We start from the raw sequence: 17,682 nt of genomic DNA on the forward strand, positions 1-17,682 counted from the left end.
TCTAATCAATCAATCAAATAGAGTTTATTGTTAGCCAAACAAAATACATATAGTGCATATACAGATGGAGGTCATATAGTCCGCGTTGTATCGTTTATTGATTTATTTATGTATGAAAATTCCTCAAAGGCTCTGCAGTTCTGGTTACAGAGCAGTTTTTTTTAAATATAGTTTGGATAGCCTCAGGGACATATGACGGAATACTTGGAGTCACTTAACTCGCGCCCTGAACGCCGAGCAAGATAAAGCAAGCCTGGTTTGATAACACTCCGCGATGAGCATCACTTCTGTATGTGGCGCGCTTCCCCTTATCTGGGTTCGTATCTGACGCTTGAGGTGACAAACGCTTGGGGTTGGCGGAAGGCCGAGAACAAGACGGCTGTAGAGAGTTTTTTTCTTTCGTTAGGCATTCGAAGTAGTCAAGCCTATGCAGCACTCCTTCAGGTACTTCTGGAGCACTACGCACCGAAGCGATTGCTCATGTTCCACGGCAGATGTCAGAAACAGGGTGAGTCGTTGACGGGACTTGCTCTCTACGAAGGCACTGGCTGTGGACGTGCAAGTTTGAAGCGTTCCTGGTTGAAGACGAGCGTTCTCGTTGTTGTGGAACCGCACTCGCTAGTCGGAACTAAGTTTATAGGTGAACAGTGTTTACGCTCCGAGCAACGAAGACGGGAATTTTGCAATTTCGCGAAGACACATGACTCGTGGCTGAGTTCCAGTTCTGTCATTGATTGTAACGTGGTCAACTTCCGAGCATTGGAAAACTGTGAATGATACAGTGGGGCGCGTGTCGTCGGGCCCTGATAGACAGCTGGAAACGAGATTGGGATGATTCACAATCCCCTGAAGGGTGGGTCGGTCGGTACCATGGTCGGTACGCACAATGGATGCGTTCGCGTTTCGACTATTCCGTTGTGCGTACCGACCCTCCCTTCAATGGTTTAGTGGATCATTCCAACTCGTTTCCAGCTGTCTATCAGCGCCCGATGACACGTGCTCCGCTGATTAAGGCAAGTCTGCGCCCCACTGTATGGAAGGGAAAGACTATATCGTTCTGGAAATGCATACTGACGCCGCGATGAGTCTCGTGTCTGAACGCAATCGTCTATAATCGTTCCCTAAAAGGCAGAGTAGATGCCTCCACGAAAAGTGTAACTGTGAAGGGAGCGATACATATATAGAAGAAGTAGCTTATGCTAGACGAAGAAAGGATTTGCCACTGCATTCCAGAGGCGGGACTTCATCGCATTACAAGCTGTGAACCATGCAGCAACCATTCAGATTGCCATCTCTCTCGTTCCAGATTTGTTGGATATGAGGGGGGGCGGCGTACATTTTTTTGGTTTTTCCTAGGGATTCCCAAGTCGCTGTCAGACATGTGTCGGCACAATTCTCTTAGAAGTCGGCCCAGGACGCACATTCCCCCAGTTAGTCGTGACGTTGCCCGCCCATGTGAAGCTGAAGACGTCGAGCTGTTTCAGTAGTACCACCGCCAGCGCATTTTTTGTAGTAATGATATACGTTAATTTTCACAAAAAAAGCTCAGGCCCTCCTCTCTCCTCGAATCAGGGGGAGTATGGCTGTGTTATTCGGCACAACGACCGAGCAGAACGTGCTGTGTGGTGAGATGCTATTTTTATATTGGGAAGTCCGTGAGAAACGATCCAGACACCTCACACGCGGATTTTACATTGTTACTCGAGATGACTTAGTGGTCTCTCACGGTGTCCTTTCTGTTATCTTCAGGTACATGTTGTCTTCCAGCTCCGTTTTCTGAACAGCGACTATTGGAGTACCCCACATCTTACCCTCCAGTATAGTGTGCTTAGATGAATGGATGGGTGACAAGTCTTTGGATAAATAGCGTTCCACTGCTTTCTGTCAACAAAAGTAAGTGAAAGTACACGGATTTTCTCCTTCATATTCACTCTATACACATTAGAGCTACAGCATATATAGCATATAAGAGTAATAGATAGGATGCAAGCGATAGCTGTAAGCATACTAGATTGCATATAAGCTGTGGCTGTAAGCATACTATGCATACAAGCTATAGCTATAAGCATCTAGATAGCATAATAAGCTACAGCTATAAGCATACTAGGTAGCATACAGGCTATAGCTATAAGCATATGAGATTGCATACAAGCTACGGCGATAAGCATACTAGATATCATACAAGCTATACCTATAAGAGTACTAGATAGCATACAAGCTATAGCTATGTGCATACTAGATAGCATAAGAAGCTACAGCTATAAGCATGCTAGATAGCGTACAAGCTATAAGCATACCAGATTGCGTACAAGCTATGGCTATAAGCATCCAGATAGCGGACAAGCTATAGCTATAAGCATGAAAGTTGTCGCTATAAGCATACTTAGATAGCAGCTGGATAGAGCATACAACAACTATACAACTATAGAGCATACTACAAGGATTGAGCATAGCAGCTGCCACAGAGGTATACCTCCGCCAGCGGATAATGTAGTCCTCACATGGCGAGTGGGGCATATGCGAAGATGGCGGACGCCAGGCAGACGAGGAAACCGGCTTATATATTTTGTTAACGCGAATGTTTTACGTGTCTGCTTTAGAAGCACCCAAATGTGTTCCGAGTACGTCGTCTCCGACGACTGTTTTCACAACATGATCAGCGTAGAAGCAACAGTTCGCAGCATTCGGGCGCACTACGTTGTTAGTCGGACGTGTCACGCGCCTGCCTTAGCCATTAATTCGTATGAGTCACGACCACTCTCAACAAAATCCCATTAACGATAAAGATTAGTTCATGAATGCTAATATCTCTTAGATAGTCCATAGCGTCATCGGTCTCGGCGTGCTTCAGTAAGTACGCAAAGAAAAAAGAAAACATGGACCAAACTTCTGGCATGTGGGGATACACTTGCTTTAAAAGCGCGTTTGCCTGGCAAGGACATCTCCACTACGACACATTATTTGTTTTTGCGTGTGTGTGTGTGTGTGTGTGTGTCATATGAGTGTCAGTGAAAAGAACGCACACATACTCATAACACAAGTCCTTCGTTGCACACGAGCCTGTTTATTTCCCTTGGTGGCATTTCGCACCCTATGGAGTTAGTTCAGCAAGTTAGCTATGTCTTTTTTTTTCCTGCATTTAGTGGAGATGCAGCACACCTGTTACTTGTTAAAATGCGTGTCCACTAATGTACAACCGTAGAACGGGGGAGAAAACTAAAAACGACACTGCTCCTCTCTCTGGTGCTAATTGTTCTCTTGACTTCCCGTCACGTTCCTCGCCTGCTTGACTCACTCCATGGACTGAGAGAGACATCGTATGTACCAGGTGATGCGCCGGCGCAACTGCGAATTGTCCACAATGTCTGCAACACGCGTGGCTGGTCACTCGCCGCCTCGAGGGAACTTGCTGACATCGATGCAGCATCGCCGTTGGAGCACTATCGTCTCCCTATTCTTTGTGTTAGCGGATGATGTAGATTTCTTGCGGCTGCTCTGATGTCTTCTCTTCGTTTTTCACGTCAAACTGCTTGGTGCGAGAGTTTTCGAGAAGCCTCAACACAGTCCAACTCATACCGAGGCAGATGATGACAGCCCCCAATGAACGAAGCATGTTGTCGTAGCTGCCGATTTCATCCCTAAAAAAACCTGTAAAAGCGACACAGTGCCTGTCAGAAGTTTTTTTTTCTTTTTCTTCTTTTTTAACAAGATTCTTAGCGAATGCATCCCGATGTCAACTGAATATTTTATTTTGCACTTCCGTTTCGCTCTTACTTCATCAATGATCGCAGGTTAAAATCGCACATGTCCTGCTACAGCGATAAGTTTATGGGACAAACCAGCGTGTACTGGTCCGCCGTTGGCTTTCTAGCGCCAACGACCACGTGACACCCTAGGACCACGTGATGTGGTCACGTGATATGGCCCTATAAAGCTACGCATTTAAACGCCTTTTGCACAACGCCCAGAGATACAGCCGTTGTGTGTATGTGTATGTGAGACCAAGCTCTGTCCATACGTATACACTATGATAGTGTGTCTCTGCGCATGATAGGAGGTAATGTGAGGAGAAACCAATTAACGGGTCCACGCGCGTCTCACGTAGGGCCGCTGCCCCCTAATTTGGGACAAGGAATCAATAACGTCGTTCCCCAGGAACGCGGGGAAAGAGAGAAACTGCAGGGATGCGCAGACAGTTGACCTTTGGAATGTCTGAATTCTTACCAATTAGCGTGGGTCTCGTGAAGCCACTCATTCCCGCAAAGAACGTCATGATGCCCATTGCCATGGGAAGCTTTTCGAGGCCGACGGCGTCTGCGAGGATGACTGTGAAGAGTACGACAGTATTGCCGACAGAATAGCCAAGGATGAGGCACATCGCTAGGAGCCCTTCAAATGTGTTGAAAAATGGCAGAGCCTGCAAGGAAATAGACGGCAATATGACGCTGATGGCGAGATGAACCACATGCACTCATGCGTTATCGTTCTGGTGTGGCCCCAGGCGTTGCTTTGCTCACCATTCAACCCTTGCCACACAGAAGTGCGGCGTGAACAGCATTGGTTTGACTATGCTACTAGGTTACCTACTGAGACATACTACGCTATAAGCAAAAAAGGTAGAATTTTCTACCCATCTCGGTAGAGCTGTATTGCAACCACGACTCTACTCGAACCAATTTTACCTTTGAGGTATAACTGCAGAGTAGAAACAAACTACAGAGTTGAAACTGTCGTTCAGCTTGGGTAGGAAACTCTACCCTTTCTTCTTAGAGCAAACGTGAGAGAGAGGGGCAAGGGAAATGGACGCCGCCGTTTATACCCGCGGAGAAGAAGGCGCGCGTGGACTAGCCCGAATTGGTAGAAGTGCTGTCGTTCTACCAGCTTGGGCAGGAAATTCTAACATTTTTTTCTTAGGGTGTAATATTCAACCTAGCAGAAGCACTCAGCATATAGACCTCTTTGCTTCGGCAAATGACATCTACCAATCCCATCTGTGAAAGAAAAGCCAAGAATACCAGCCAGTTAAAGAAGCGCCAGAACAGACACGAAGTATCGACGACACCGAAAACTGTTCGCATGCAAATTGTTCGACTATGTGCGACTATATACGTTATTACGGTCGTTATTTAGTGGCCATGTTTACCTGAAAGGAGATCCCAAGCGTTACGCACGACATGGCCATCGTGGTCCTTCTCCCCAGGAGCCCCTTGTCTGTGACCCAACCGATGCTAAGTCTCCCCGTGACGTCACAGAGGGCGTACGCCGACAGCAAATAAACGGCCTTCTTCAGGGGAATTCCCCTATCGTGCGCAAAGTCCATGATGACGGTCATGAATGCCATGTTACTGTTGGTCACGAAGATGTAGGTCAGGCACACCAAGACGTACACTGGACTCAGCAGCTTCTTTTTGTTCGACGGACGTTTCTCTTGGTCGCCAGAAAAGCTCTCTCGAGACGATTGACTGCTTTCTTCACTTTCTGGAATCACGTTAACTGTATTTGTGTGAGCGGCCGGCTCGTATATGCAGTAGAGATTCGACAAGGAAGAACTGACCGACGAGGACCTCTTTCTATGTCCTTCCCTGTGCGCCGCTTCGTCCGTTGAACTCTCGCTAACGCGGTGCACCCGACGCTTGGGTTGAGGTTCATTTGACGCGTGAGACGTCTCGCTGACAGATCGTTCCCGTCTGGAACTTTCGATAATGTCGGGCATGTCGGGCATGTCGGGAACTTCGTCGCTGACACTGCGGATGTACGAAGGGCGATCGGTTGTCGAACTATCGGAGCTTATCTGTTGGCTTCGACCACAGCGTTCTTGCTTCCGCTTTACACTTGAGTGTGTAAAAGTGCGTACAGGAAGAATGCTCTTCACTTGTTCTTTCGTGGTTGTGCAATTATCCTTTCGAATACAAGGATGATTGAGCGAATAGATCTGCACGTTTGTCTTGTCTTGCTCTTCAGTTTCGTGGTCGTTATCAAACCCTTTGTTTTCCTGTGGACCGGAAGCGGGACTGAATAGTTTCTGTTCCTTGGACTTGCGTTTTGCTTGCCTTCGCTTCGCCATCCAAGGTGGGGACCGGAGGAGAAGGGCGAAAGCAGTTCCATGCAGCATCAGTGCCCCAATGACGAGAAAGCAGCCTCTGAATCCGAAGGCTTCGTTGCAGGCCTTGATGAGCACGGGAAAGGCGAACGAGCCCAAGGTGGCGCCCGTGTAAATGATGCCTGCTGCTCTTACTTTCTTCTTGTCGAACCACTCGTTGAGGCACACTGCGTTTGGAGTGAAAGTCATGCCAAGTCCCACACCTGTTGAACATAATTAGTGCTCAATCAGTGATTGGTCTCATTACCTTGGGTGGGCTTACCGTGGAATACCCCAAGAATAATGGAAAGAGTGAGGACATCCGGGGCGAAGTACGACAAAATGACGGACGTTCCGCTCAGGAATGTTCCAGTGATGGTCACTGGGCGGATGCCCACCTTGCGGATCAATAGGGCAACAACGGGTCCTGGAGAACAATAATAAGTACGTAAGCGTAAATGAAATCGCAGGCTCGCTTTTACTCTGTGATCCTGAGCATTCCTTAGCTTACAGAAGTAGTTTGACTATTCTTATACTGAGCACTGTCATCATCTATTTAATGGTATCAGGGGATTGTGCGTTAAGGAGGTGTAGGACAAGAGTTGACTCAGGATGTCCTACCCTTCCTCAACACCTAATGCAGTCGTAGTAACATTGCGGATGTAAGACTATGGGCAGATATCTCGAAGGCCGGTAGTGACACTAGATGCCAGTAGGCCAGTACAGGCACCCATACCGCAGATCCGTAAGCTCAGCTCACCTATGAGGTTAGCTACTCCAGGAACGATGGACACGGGCCATGCTGCTTGCTCCCTGGTGACTCCAAAATAGTCGACTATCTGGACGTAGACGACACCAGCTGATCGAATCATGACCACGCTGAAGAAGTTCATCATGGCGCAAGACACCGCCACCACCCAGCTCCAGGCGCAGTCCGGGGCGATGGTCCTTCTTTTCCGTCCGTTTTTCCCCGTTTCATTTTGACTAGCCGGCTCTCGTGGGGAAAAACACAATGTAAGATTGCAATGCAAATGAAATAAAAATGCGAAATTGCCTACAAAAATACACTCAACATGACAGAAGCACAAGGCAAGTTCTGGGTTCGGCCTGCGATCGCTCCTGGATCAAGTTTTGATGCGAGGACGAGAGGCGGAGGAAGATAAAAATGGTGGCTTAGATTTACAGCTCTTACAGTCGCAGATGGAGATTTCTAAAAGCACGACTTTCAATGTGGGCTAACATGGTCGTTCAGTAGGCAAGAATATTAAAGAACGTTTGTTCGGGAAGTGATTACGCTTCGTAAGGTGTTGGTGGGCTATAATGGCTTTCTATAGGTGCAAGCAGCTTGCCTGTTTAGATACATGGTCTAGTTTGATTACTTTTTATTTATTGTTATGATTGTTTTCTCCCTGTTTGCTTGGACACGGCACATTTGTCGTTGAGTCAATCAGCGGAATTAGGTACATTTTATACAAGGGCTTAGACACTACAGAATAATGTCATAACTACCTTCTGTCTTCAATCATTTGATGCACATATTGCCCTATTTTTTATCATTTCGCACTTACTGCTTGCTACAACAACAAGAAATCGATTAACTATACAAACCGGAAGCTGAAATGAGAAAGGGAACGTACTGTATTAACGCGGGAACAAAGTGATAACAACGAAGTTTTCATAAGTACAATCATTTATTTTGCGTAATACACGTAAACAAGTAACAGAAACCAGGTTCTGTAGAGGTCAGCTAAGTAATGACCGTTCCTCAATTCAGCATGATTCGAAGTAACAGTTATACACCACAAAGTCGTACTTCGTCGATTTCCTCTGCTGGAATGGCAATATTCTTTTTCGGGAATCGCCAAGTTAACCTTGATCATCGAACACGTCAACGAAAAATGAGGCAACAGCTCCTACCTCGTGTTCCGTTCCTTCAGCCGGTACCATCTTGCCGGGCTGCTCCATGTCAGCGCTGTGTGCTTCCCGGTAACAGAGTACGGAGTCGCTCCACAGCGTAATGCTTTATCCACTTGAAAACGAATGAAGCCTCGGCCGACGCAAAGGAAGCCCTGCCAAATGACTCAATGGAGCTTTTTCATTGCTGCTCTAAACACTGATAACGGACCTAGTTGCGGATGCCTCCTTCAAGAGCACAAGATACCTGCTGCACGGTAATCGTGAAATCTATTTGTTGGGATGAGTTTGCGTGTAGCCACTTGGTAGAAAACAGCGGTGTCACGCACACTGATCAGTGCCGTTTAAAATCGAAATAATGACTGTGTATAAACTGGCTACAGTTTAAACGGGTCGTCAGCAAAATGTCGGAAACTGCGTGAGATGTTGTGCAACCGAGGAGTCTTAGATGACGTTGAAGTTTCTCGCATCCGGGTTCCTCAGACATCAAGAGTGTCCGTGGTGTCGTCATGCAGGAGAATCGGACTGGTGTGTAACGCGTTACTGGTAATAGCGTTACTTGTAATCAATTACTTTTTGAGTAATTTTTCGAGTAATCTGTTACTTTACTGTCAAAGTAATTTTTCGAGTAATCTGTTACTTCACTGTCAAAGTAATTTTTCGAGTAATCGATTGCTCAGTAATTGATTATTTTTCCGGCAGAGATTAACCTATCTTTCAGATGCTCTGCGCCAAGTCAAGCCCCTCGTGCCGTCAGCCTTTGTTGAGCCGTTCTACTATATAGCAAGCGGAGGTCATTCTAATGACGTTCTCTGATTTCAGGGTCTCCCTCCCTAATCTCTTCTTGTACCAGTGTGGTGGTACCTGAAGCTTTGGAGGTTTAGTGAGTCGTGGGGAAGTTCCACAATCGGATCAACGGCTTCCCGGGCGATAAATGCAGTAGACGTACAGATCTACTTGTTAAACACGTTTTTGTTTTTCGTGTTATTTCAGCTGTTACGCTGTTGAGCCTTTTCTTTTCTTCATTTCTTCCTTTTCTGAGGCACACAAAGACGGGTATAATTTGCGTGAATGCAAAATAACGACCGGAGTAACGCGTTACTTTTCTACTCGTTACTAAATTACATTTGGAGTCGAGTAATTGGTAACGGCAATCAATTAATTTTTCTGTAAAAGTAACGCTAACGGTAATCAATTACTTTCTTCGAGTAACGGGCACAAGTATGATAGGGAATGGAGCGATAGAGGTTCTCACTGAAACTTATAGGTAGGGTAAGCCGGAGGATTGCGCCCACATTTTGGAAGAATTATCATATTAAAGCATGACGCGGACGTACAGAGATAACACTCTCGGGTTAGTGTCTCTAGGCCTCCTGATAGTGCTCCTAATTATTTGAACGACAGAATCGTAATACTTTATTAGCAAGAACACAACAAAAGAAGCCCTCCGAAATTGCCGCTTTACCCTGGCACTTGTATAGCAACAACAACAACTCTATTGTGAGATGATGAATGGGGAGTTTCATCGCCAGCCCTTGTATAGGAAAGTCCCCGGCTGATGGGGCAATGCGCCCTTTAGCTATCGGACGAATTTTCAACATACAAATTCGCGCACTCGCTTCCAGCTGCAGTACGCCAACGTGGCCCGTACATCATGCAGGATTCGTGCAGGGCACAGCTAGGACCAAATGTTCTACAATCTCATGTGCACAGAGCGCCTTATTGGCGAAAGTCGGCAGTTCAGTGACTGAATGTGCCGGACAAGGAGCACTCCGTACTCGGATCTCCAATGTCCCCTGTAAATGCCTGTGTTTAAAGTGCCACTACGAACTAAGTCTCGTGTCTTCAGAATCAATAGCAAAGTTATGTTAGTGAAATCTTCTTGTCTCACTTTACATTCCTGCACAATATTTTGGCTCTACGTGACGCGAAAGCTAGAGAAAATTTTTATTTTTGAGAACTGTGACGTCATGTTAGGCCCCGACCGAGTGAGCGGCTCTCATCTGGCAACGTGATCGCCCCTTCGCGTCCTCCGGGTGGCTCACTTTTTGCACTCCGTTAGCGGAGCCCCACGTGACATATCACCCGACCGCTCCGACCTTCGAGAAAATACAAAGGAGGGCGAAGACATCTCTCCCATTTTTCCCTCTTTCGATCAGTGTCACGTGACTTCTCGACCATGTGACCCTCCCCGAACGCCGGCGTCGTTGCTAGGAGACGAGTGCCCTCTCCAGTATATGACATCGTTGCAATTTATAGGCTTATAATTACGCCTCCCGCTCCTCGTGTCATCGAAACTTGTGTAGGCTCAGCAGATCTCCAAAAATTGACAGAAATGCACAGCGTTCGTAAACAGGATTGAAATTTCACGTATTGTATCCTTGAGGCACCTTCTTTTCGTGGACAAAATAAAATAAGTAATGACTGTGATGTGTCCACTCAGACCACCGACTAGCTTCATTCCTGTAGTAGCGTAGAGTCCAGTTGTTCTCTCACTGGTCGGGGCCACGTGTACCTTGATTCTAAGTAAGAGGTAGGGGAGTCCAGAGGTGGAGTAAGTAGATGTGGAGTCTTTCAAGCCTGTCTTTCCTCTTTTGAGCCTCCTACGAAGGGGGGTTTATGATGCGAACAAGGTTTATGATGCTGAACTGTCCAACAGCAGCGTGGATGCGGCGGCCATCCCGCACAAATTTTGCAACACTGCTACAAGCTGTTCTGCACTCCAGCTCCAAACTTCCCCCTTGGAATACGTGCGAGTCACACATCTGCATGAAACCAGAAAATATATTTCTGATGTATATCTGCAAGGCTAGTAACACCAAGGGCGAATTCCTCCAACGTCTTGCGGCCACTTCCCCTACACTTTGGACACTTTGTAAGCAGACCCATTTGAGAGACACCACACGAATGTACAAATGTTGTTTCTTGTGCTACGTCCGCAGTGAATGAGACACCTGAAAAAATAGCTGCCAAGATGGGTGCTTGAAGCAGATCTCGTGCAAAGTTCATGCTTCAGAAACGAGCCGCTTTTACCTGACACGCGTCTTTGCGCAGTGTTCACTGTGCTGCAACACGCTGCCGCCGCGCCACTTCTCCTTTTCCTGTTTACATTGACGAAGTTACGGGTGACATTTTGTAAGTGTTTTTTTTAAAATAGACCTTGTATTGAAAAATTTTGGATGGGATAACCTTTTCGAAACCTTTACAACCTTCTTAGAAAAGCAGGCGCCATCTGTGGTGTGCATTGTCATCAAGCAAGACCTATGGAGGTAGCCACCTGTGGTACGCAAGGGCTTATGGGAATTTAAAGCGTCTTCAAGCATTACGATACGGCCAGAGGCGGAGGTAGAAGAAGAACAACAACATTCCCGGTGTGCGCAGCATCAGCGTCAGCCGGGATAAACCATATCCGAAGCAGACGACGTAGCAGTGTCCCTCAAAGTTCCCATGCTGCTTTGCGCCACGCGCATCTTTTTAAAATCGTCTATTAAGGGTGGCGGCCACATTCCCTCAGCTTACCCTAACTGGTTTGAGTGCGTGTGCTCGAGCTAATAATTGGAGTGCGTTCTCGGTCCATGTTTAATCTTCGCATTCCAATGTACTTGAAGGGGTTGGGACACTTTCATAGATAGATGTGGTTATTACATCATGGACGCATTACATACTGCACGCCAGAATACTGAGAAAGAAAAAAAATATTCTTCTACGCGTCGTACTTGGCGAGATGGAAGCCCTCAAACCCACTCCGAGCAAAGCGCAGACGTCAAAGAGTTCAGAGCTGCGTCCATTCCCATTGGCCGCAGTAAGCACGTGACTTCTCGTGCGCTGCCTCACTGGCGGCGGCGAGCCCTGTGATGTCAGAACCGATTCTATTACCCTCTTCGCTGAGCAATACAGGCTCACATCAGTGCAAAAGAACCCCGTCTGTTGGGTTTTTCTGGGATAACGTGGGGTGATCTGTCGCAACCCCTTTAAGTGTAAATAACAGGTAAGATAAAGTCTTGACTAAAAATTACGCAAACACTCTAACGATTGCATCACGAATACTCCTGAGCACACAGATGCAGATGAGCACATACTCCTGATATGCAGTTCGGGTGCCGTGTGCACAAATAACGAGGCTCAAACATTTCAAAATTCTGCAAACATTTTGTTAACTTAAGCCTCTTCATTGAAGACATTTGGTTTGTCGCGAGGTGTTTTGGCTCGCGACGATGCGTTTGCTATGAAACGCTGGGAAGGGTTCTCTTCTGTCACAGTGTTCACGTGCTTTGCTGTCCTTTGGCTTCGCCTTCGTAATATTAATTTGAGTGACCATACGAACGTGAAGAGAACGTTTGCACACGCCACGATGTGAAGGAGTCCGTCGTACTTCCCGTGCAAATCCCTGTAGTAACCTGCAAGATGAATAAAACAAGAGTGACGTCACACTGCCGCTATTCTTCACTATATGTTTAGAACTTATGTATTCGTTGTATCTCTGATGCACGAGTGATGATCATTTGTCTGCTGTGTGTTGGACAGTCTCTGATTTTTGGCCCGATCTCGTCACATACATATAGTTCTACCGACTTGCCGCTGTTTTTAACTTTACATCCTCTTCGAGAAAAATAACTCTTGGTTACGCGTTTCTACTCATTCGCTTGCGTGTTTTGATTGTGGAGACACGGAGCCCCTTCCATCATATGTTACATAACGGCATTACTCGCAGCTTCTTGATTCGACCACCATATTATGAGCAGTTCTTAGCGCCAAGGAAAAATCTTGGAAGCCTGGATTCAGATCAATCTAGCGTATATCCTACCAGAACGAGAAACTGGCCTAGTTGGGTTTAAGTCAATACAAGAAGCGCGAACAAGGACAGGCATAAGGGAGCACACAGGAAACTGTTACGTGTTGCCCACTGTCCTGTGTCCTCCTCCTTGTCTCAGTCCTTGTTCGCGCTTGTTATCATGGCCTATCTTGTCAGTCCCTGTCGTCGCTGGGCATCGTGACCTATAATCTGTTATGGTGATACGCGATCCTTGTGCTCTGTTAGCGAAGTAAGAATTCGTCGCCAGGTGTCGCCGCTTCTCTATCAAGTGACAACGGAGGTGCACCGGCCGACATCCGAGAGAGGGAGAGAGAGAGAGAACGACGACATACGAATGAAAGCGGACGCGTGGCCGCACGACGCGATTTTTATCCTACATCTATGTAACCTGCCATATAAATTCAGTTATTCCGTTACGAATTTACTTGTGACTACGGCGCTCACAACTGACAGGTCACCGTGCTGTGCTGTTTACCATTCCTTCGGCTCATGCAATACGAATGTCCGACCTGTATTCAAGGTGGCGCCTCATGGTTGCCGACATACTGTTGACAATAACTCTGTCTCTTGGTGCTGCCGTATCATTCTGTGTGTTCATTGTTTGTTTGCTGGTGTACAGCAGTTGCGCAGGAGGTTTTATGATAGTGCTTACCTATTAACCTAGGCCTTATCAATGACACCACCCCAATCACAAACGTCATTCCTCCCATCATGATGGGGAGCACTTCCACTCCGAAGTCATTTACTAGGGTGGGCGCTTGCAGACCAATCCTGCAGCCGTTGCTCACGCCCAGAAACACTGAACACAGCAACAGAGTTGGCAGCGAACCGCACCACACTAACGCTTCGTAGACCGCTGCTTGCAAAAGATATCCAAAGCACATCACAGCCTCCAGGGACAAGAGGCCAGAGTCAATGACATAGCCGCTCACGCCTCTGAAGATGATGTCGCCAGCGCAGAACGTGTACAACAGGTAGACTGCTTCGGAAGGCGCAATGCCGCGGTCCTTCGCCAAGTCTACCGACAGTAGGATGAATGTCGTCAGGGCGAAGATAAGTATGGCAAATGAGAAGGCATCCACGAAGAAAGGCATTTTCGTAAAATTTCTTAGCGTTTCCTGTAGGCTCGGTGGATCTGGTGTTGTTTCACGATTGTCTGGGAGAGGGATGCTGAACGACTCCATGCTTCCTGTCCAATTGACAGCGGGAGGTATTTGCCGGTGGATGCTATTCCCTGTGGCGCCATTGGGTAGGTTCAGGAGATGCGTGGCGTCAGGCTCGTCGGCAATCTTCTTGGTCTGTGCGTGCGACTTCAGCGCCGGCCCTACAAGGAGAAAAGGGTGATGTACGTTCACAAAGTTTTAAAGCGATTGCTTTATGGCCCTCTAACGCCGACAACAGTGTGGGTCCGCCTGTAACAGTTAGGGATAGAGAAGAGAAAAAGAAGAGAGAGACGAGAAGAAGGAAGAAATTGCAGTGTAAAGGCTGGTTCTAAAAAGTGTAAAGGCGTATCTGATTGGTCTCCACGAACGATCTCCCGCGATGATTGGACAGTAATCGTTTGAGGAGACCAATAGGAGGCCGCTCCCCATTGCCGTCGACGGAAAGCGCATGAATCCAGTTCCTTATATATTGCTGTCAAGGTAACGGTATCTTTCACGTCACGAGGAGAAATTTCTGTACTTCAAGACAATCCACATTGCGTGAAGTTCGCATAAAATTGTGTTAGACTGCACGAAATAATTGTATGATTTCGGTAGACTGGTCCACCTAGACCGGTCATCGTTACCATTGGTACCAGACGAGCTGGTGCACTAGGATAGGGTAATTTTCGGTTCGGGGGTCGTTCAGGGTATTTTCCAACCGGTGTACAGCCGGCAGTTAAGTGTTCACCAATAAGGGGGGAAAAGCGGAGGGGATTCGTATCATTGTACGTGTAGTGAAAGGGACTTGCCTTTACCTCTTGCCTTTTGGACACTGTTCGGTGTAGACTTCTTTGGCAATGCCCACGGAGGGCTTCGGATAGCGATGGCTGCTGGGAATGTGTTGGCAATGAGGGCTCCAAGGAGAAGAAAGGTCCCCCTTACACCATAGTGTGAGCGGAAGAACTCTGCTAGTCGTGGGATGAATAATGTGTTGAGACCGCATGCGGTGAAGACGACGGTGCACGCGGTAGTCTGTTTCTTTTGGAAGTGCTGAGCCACCACCACGTTGGAGCCTACGAAGAGGCCAGACATGGTCACTCCTGTAATAAAAGGTGAAAAATTCGTGGATAAATGCGATGCATACCGCACTGCAAGCCATGGACATCTTCTATGTCTTTACTGGCTCTACTGCAGCAATATCTGATTTCCAATGGTGTGCTTGACGCAATCCCTGCATATACGTTTTGCAACTGTTATTGTTGCTCTTTGGGGAGGATCCGCGACTCCCTTGCCATGGGCTTACCCTGGTATCCCACGGGGTAGTTTGCAAGCTGGTCCCCTCCGCCTGGGACTTCTCCGATGTCTCTTAAGGCAGCGGAGGATTTGCGAGATTCCTCACCTGGGGCTGTCCCGAAGCTTTGCTTCACTGTACCACGCTTTACTCTTTTTCGTTATCTTTATCAAAATGAATGACAAGTCTCGAGCAGCGCACAATACAACTGATGAAAGCGAGACTACAGTGTTCTGTATTTGACCTAAGCCTCAGGTGCTGCTTTCGTTGCCTTGTGTGCCTATTACTTCCTCAACAACCGAATTATCATCCAATCCTTTGCAGATCACTAGGTGGCTTACTAACACACACAAAAACATGTAAAATATGAATATCGTTTTTGTAACTACCGGAGCTCTGGCGCATTATGACCTCCATTGTTGTTGCGTCATTAAACCTCAAATCATCATCGTCATCATGTTGCTCTTTGAATGCCCCCTGTTGGCATCACACAATGGCCATTCGTCATGCATGGGAGGAAAGACCACTGTCCTTCACTACCTCAACCCGCACCATCACTCCCTTCACCAACCATATTCTTCACCACGGCATACCATCCTTGAACGTGCCAAACAGACTTCTCCATCACTTTACGTCTCACGTACGTCGACGTGAATATCTCCCTTAACCTGGTCTCTGCATAAGCTGGACCTCCGCAACACAGTGCTCTGCACAACCTACGCTGTCCCAGCTGCCATTAAGCACATCCTCCTGACCTGCCAACGATACACGACGACACGCGGCGACACACCCTTATGTGCCAACCAGAAGACATCGACCTTTCAGTAACCACAAGGTTCCTGGACCTTGGCGCAATCCTGCATACCAACGCTCTAGGCCACACGATCAGTTATGACTCCTCTAACCACTACTGGACGAACCCTAGGTCTCTGCCCTGCCACATTCGCGTGCGTGTCACGCGATAGTTCATCAAATCGTATCAACCCACATGAACTGCGGCAGGATTCCCCAGCCGAAGCAGGGGAGTACCCCGTGCCGTCATCATTTAATCAGCACGTCCCGCTGTTCTTCCTTTCTGCTACGACTTCGCTACTCTTACAAGAGGAAAATACGAAGGAAGAATGTCGCATTTCAATAAGGAACTCACCATGCACAACACCGAAGAAAATGTTGATAAACAAGAGATTAGGCGCGAAGTAGCACACCATGACACCTATACCCGTCACCAGGGCACAGGTCATAACCACAACGCGGCAGGAGAACCTTCGGCACAGGTACCCCATGGCAGGACCTGAGGTGAGACCTGTCATCAACTATGCACTAGACAACCAGGAAACGGAAAACCGACCAGCGAGGCTGAAGCAACAGGTGCTAAGAGTGACGGGCCACGAAGCTTCTTCTCTGGATACTTGGAAGGTTTCAATGATGCCGTAGTATATTACGCCAGATACTCGGTTACTTAAGGTTCCAGTGAACATTACCCAGCTGCAGAAGCCAGCCATAATCCAGCTCCAGCGGGAGTCCAGTCCGTGCAGTGGGTCATACTTCAGCGATGTCCTGCTGTGTGCCATCGCTCTGGAACCAGTCACTGAAAAAGAATACGCCGGTCAAATGTGTGAAATCCGTATACGCACTTAAATGCAGCTGAGAAATGGGGGGAGATACATACTCCTGCTTCTGAGTCGTCCCTGTACCAAAATCCTGAGTGTTTAACTGCTGTGAACGTACCATATTAATAACATACCGTACCACTGTGACGTGGTGTCCAATGATGAGTTCTCGAGTTGAAATCGGACGGTGGGTTTTGAAGTTGAAGTCGAAGGATGAGGGTTTTGCACTTAACGTGCAATGATGAGTTGTGATGTGGATGTCGAGTGACGCGCTGTGATGGTGATATTGATGCGATAGGCTGTGAGTAAGGCCAACTATGGTGTGATGTTGAATTATTCGGCTTCGAATCCGTGCGCCGGCTGTGCTGTCTGGGTGTTTTCCCTGGGTTTTTCTCAAACGTAGGGGGGCTTAAGATATACATCGGCACGGTTTCCTGTGAAGTCGACCTAGACCAAGGGCGGATCCAGACCCTCTGCTTTTGGGGGGGGGGGGGGGCTGTTTCTTTGTCGGAGCGCGTAGGGATTCGTAGGGGGCGAGGGGAGAGAGGGAAATCCCATGTATAAGCTGACGTTTTTGGGATGGGGCCATCGCCCCCCCCCCCCCGGATCTGCCACTGACGTAGACGACCTATTGGTATTTTGCGGCGAATCTACAAGACGCCCATCATTGGGTAGGTGGGAGGTGGGGGGGGGGGGAGGGCACCTTGCGCTGTCACGTTTTTTTGTCTGTCAACCTACATCCACTCGGCGGCGGCCTAATCCATGTTTGCAGCCCTAAGTTTCCTCAATGAAGAGCTGTTTCAAGCTGCCGACGCCACTGAATATGATGA

At 47.7% G+C, this 17,682-nt stretch overlaps 2 protein-coding genes across 4 annotated transcripts in view; one reads left to right on the top strand and one right to left on the bottom strand.

The window, feature by feature from the left end:
- Positions 1 to 360: 360 nt before the first annotated feature.
- LOC135371251 (uncharacterized) overlaps positions 361 to 17,682 on the top strand; it is a 139,561-nt gene continuing 122,239 nt past the window's right edge. For 2 of the 3 annotated variants that reach the window (XM_064605336.1, XM_064605337.1), the window contains exons 1-2: positions 362 to 508; positions 1,750 to 1,893. The gene's annotated coding sequence lies outside the window, so the exon portion shown is untranslated. Of the gene's footprint in view, positions 509 to 1,749; positions 1,894 to 17,682 lie in introns of all 3 variants that reach the window. The other variant, XM_064605335.1, reaches the window with a different exon arrangement.
- Positions 3,042 to 17,289, bottom strand: LOC135369772 (uncharacterized). Its single transcript, XM_064603291.1, has 15 exons — positions 16,992 to 17,289; positions 16,591 to 16,830; positions 16,390 to 16,533; positions 15,255 to 15,356; positions 15,096 to 15,182; positions 14,761 to 15,024; positions 13,459 to 14,130; positions 12,158 to 12,390; positions 10,601 to 10,758; positions 7,997 to 8,099; positions 6,840 to 7,071; positions 6,363 to 6,506; positions 5,144 to 6,303; positions 4,225 to 4,417; positions 3,042 to 3,648 (listed from the first exon to the last, which is right to left on the bottom strand). The coding sequence occupies exons 1-15, from the start codon at positions 17,272 to 17,274 to the stop codon at positions 3,464 to 3,466; spliced, it is 4,200 nt and encodes a 1,399-aa protein (XP_064459361.1). The 5' UTR covers positions 17,275 to 17,289; the 3' UTR covers positions 3,042 to 3,463.

Source organism: Ornithodoros turicata, chromosome 10 (assembly GCF_037126465.1).
Source record: "Ornithodoros turicata isolate Travis chromosome 10, ASM3712646v1, whole genome shotgun sequence".
NCBI lineage: Eukaryota > Metazoa > Arthropoda > Arachnida > Ixodida > Argasidae > Ornithodoros > Ornithodoros turicata.

Excerpts from the sequence above, each read along its gene's own strand:
- LOC135369772 (XM_064603291.1), bottom strand. The coding sequence starts at position 17,274 with ATGTATATCTTAAGCCCCCCTACGTTTGAGAAAAACCCAGGGAAAACA. Across the intron at positions 15,357-16,389 it reads TTTCTTCGGTGTTGTGCATG|CCCCAGGTGAGGAATCTCGC; the intron begins GTGAGTTCCTTA and ends GCTTCGGGACAG. Across the intron at positions 10,759-12,157 it reads CAAATGTCTTCAATGAAGAG|ATGTGTGACTCGCACGTATT; the intron begins GCTTAAGTTAAC and ends GGTTTCATGCAG.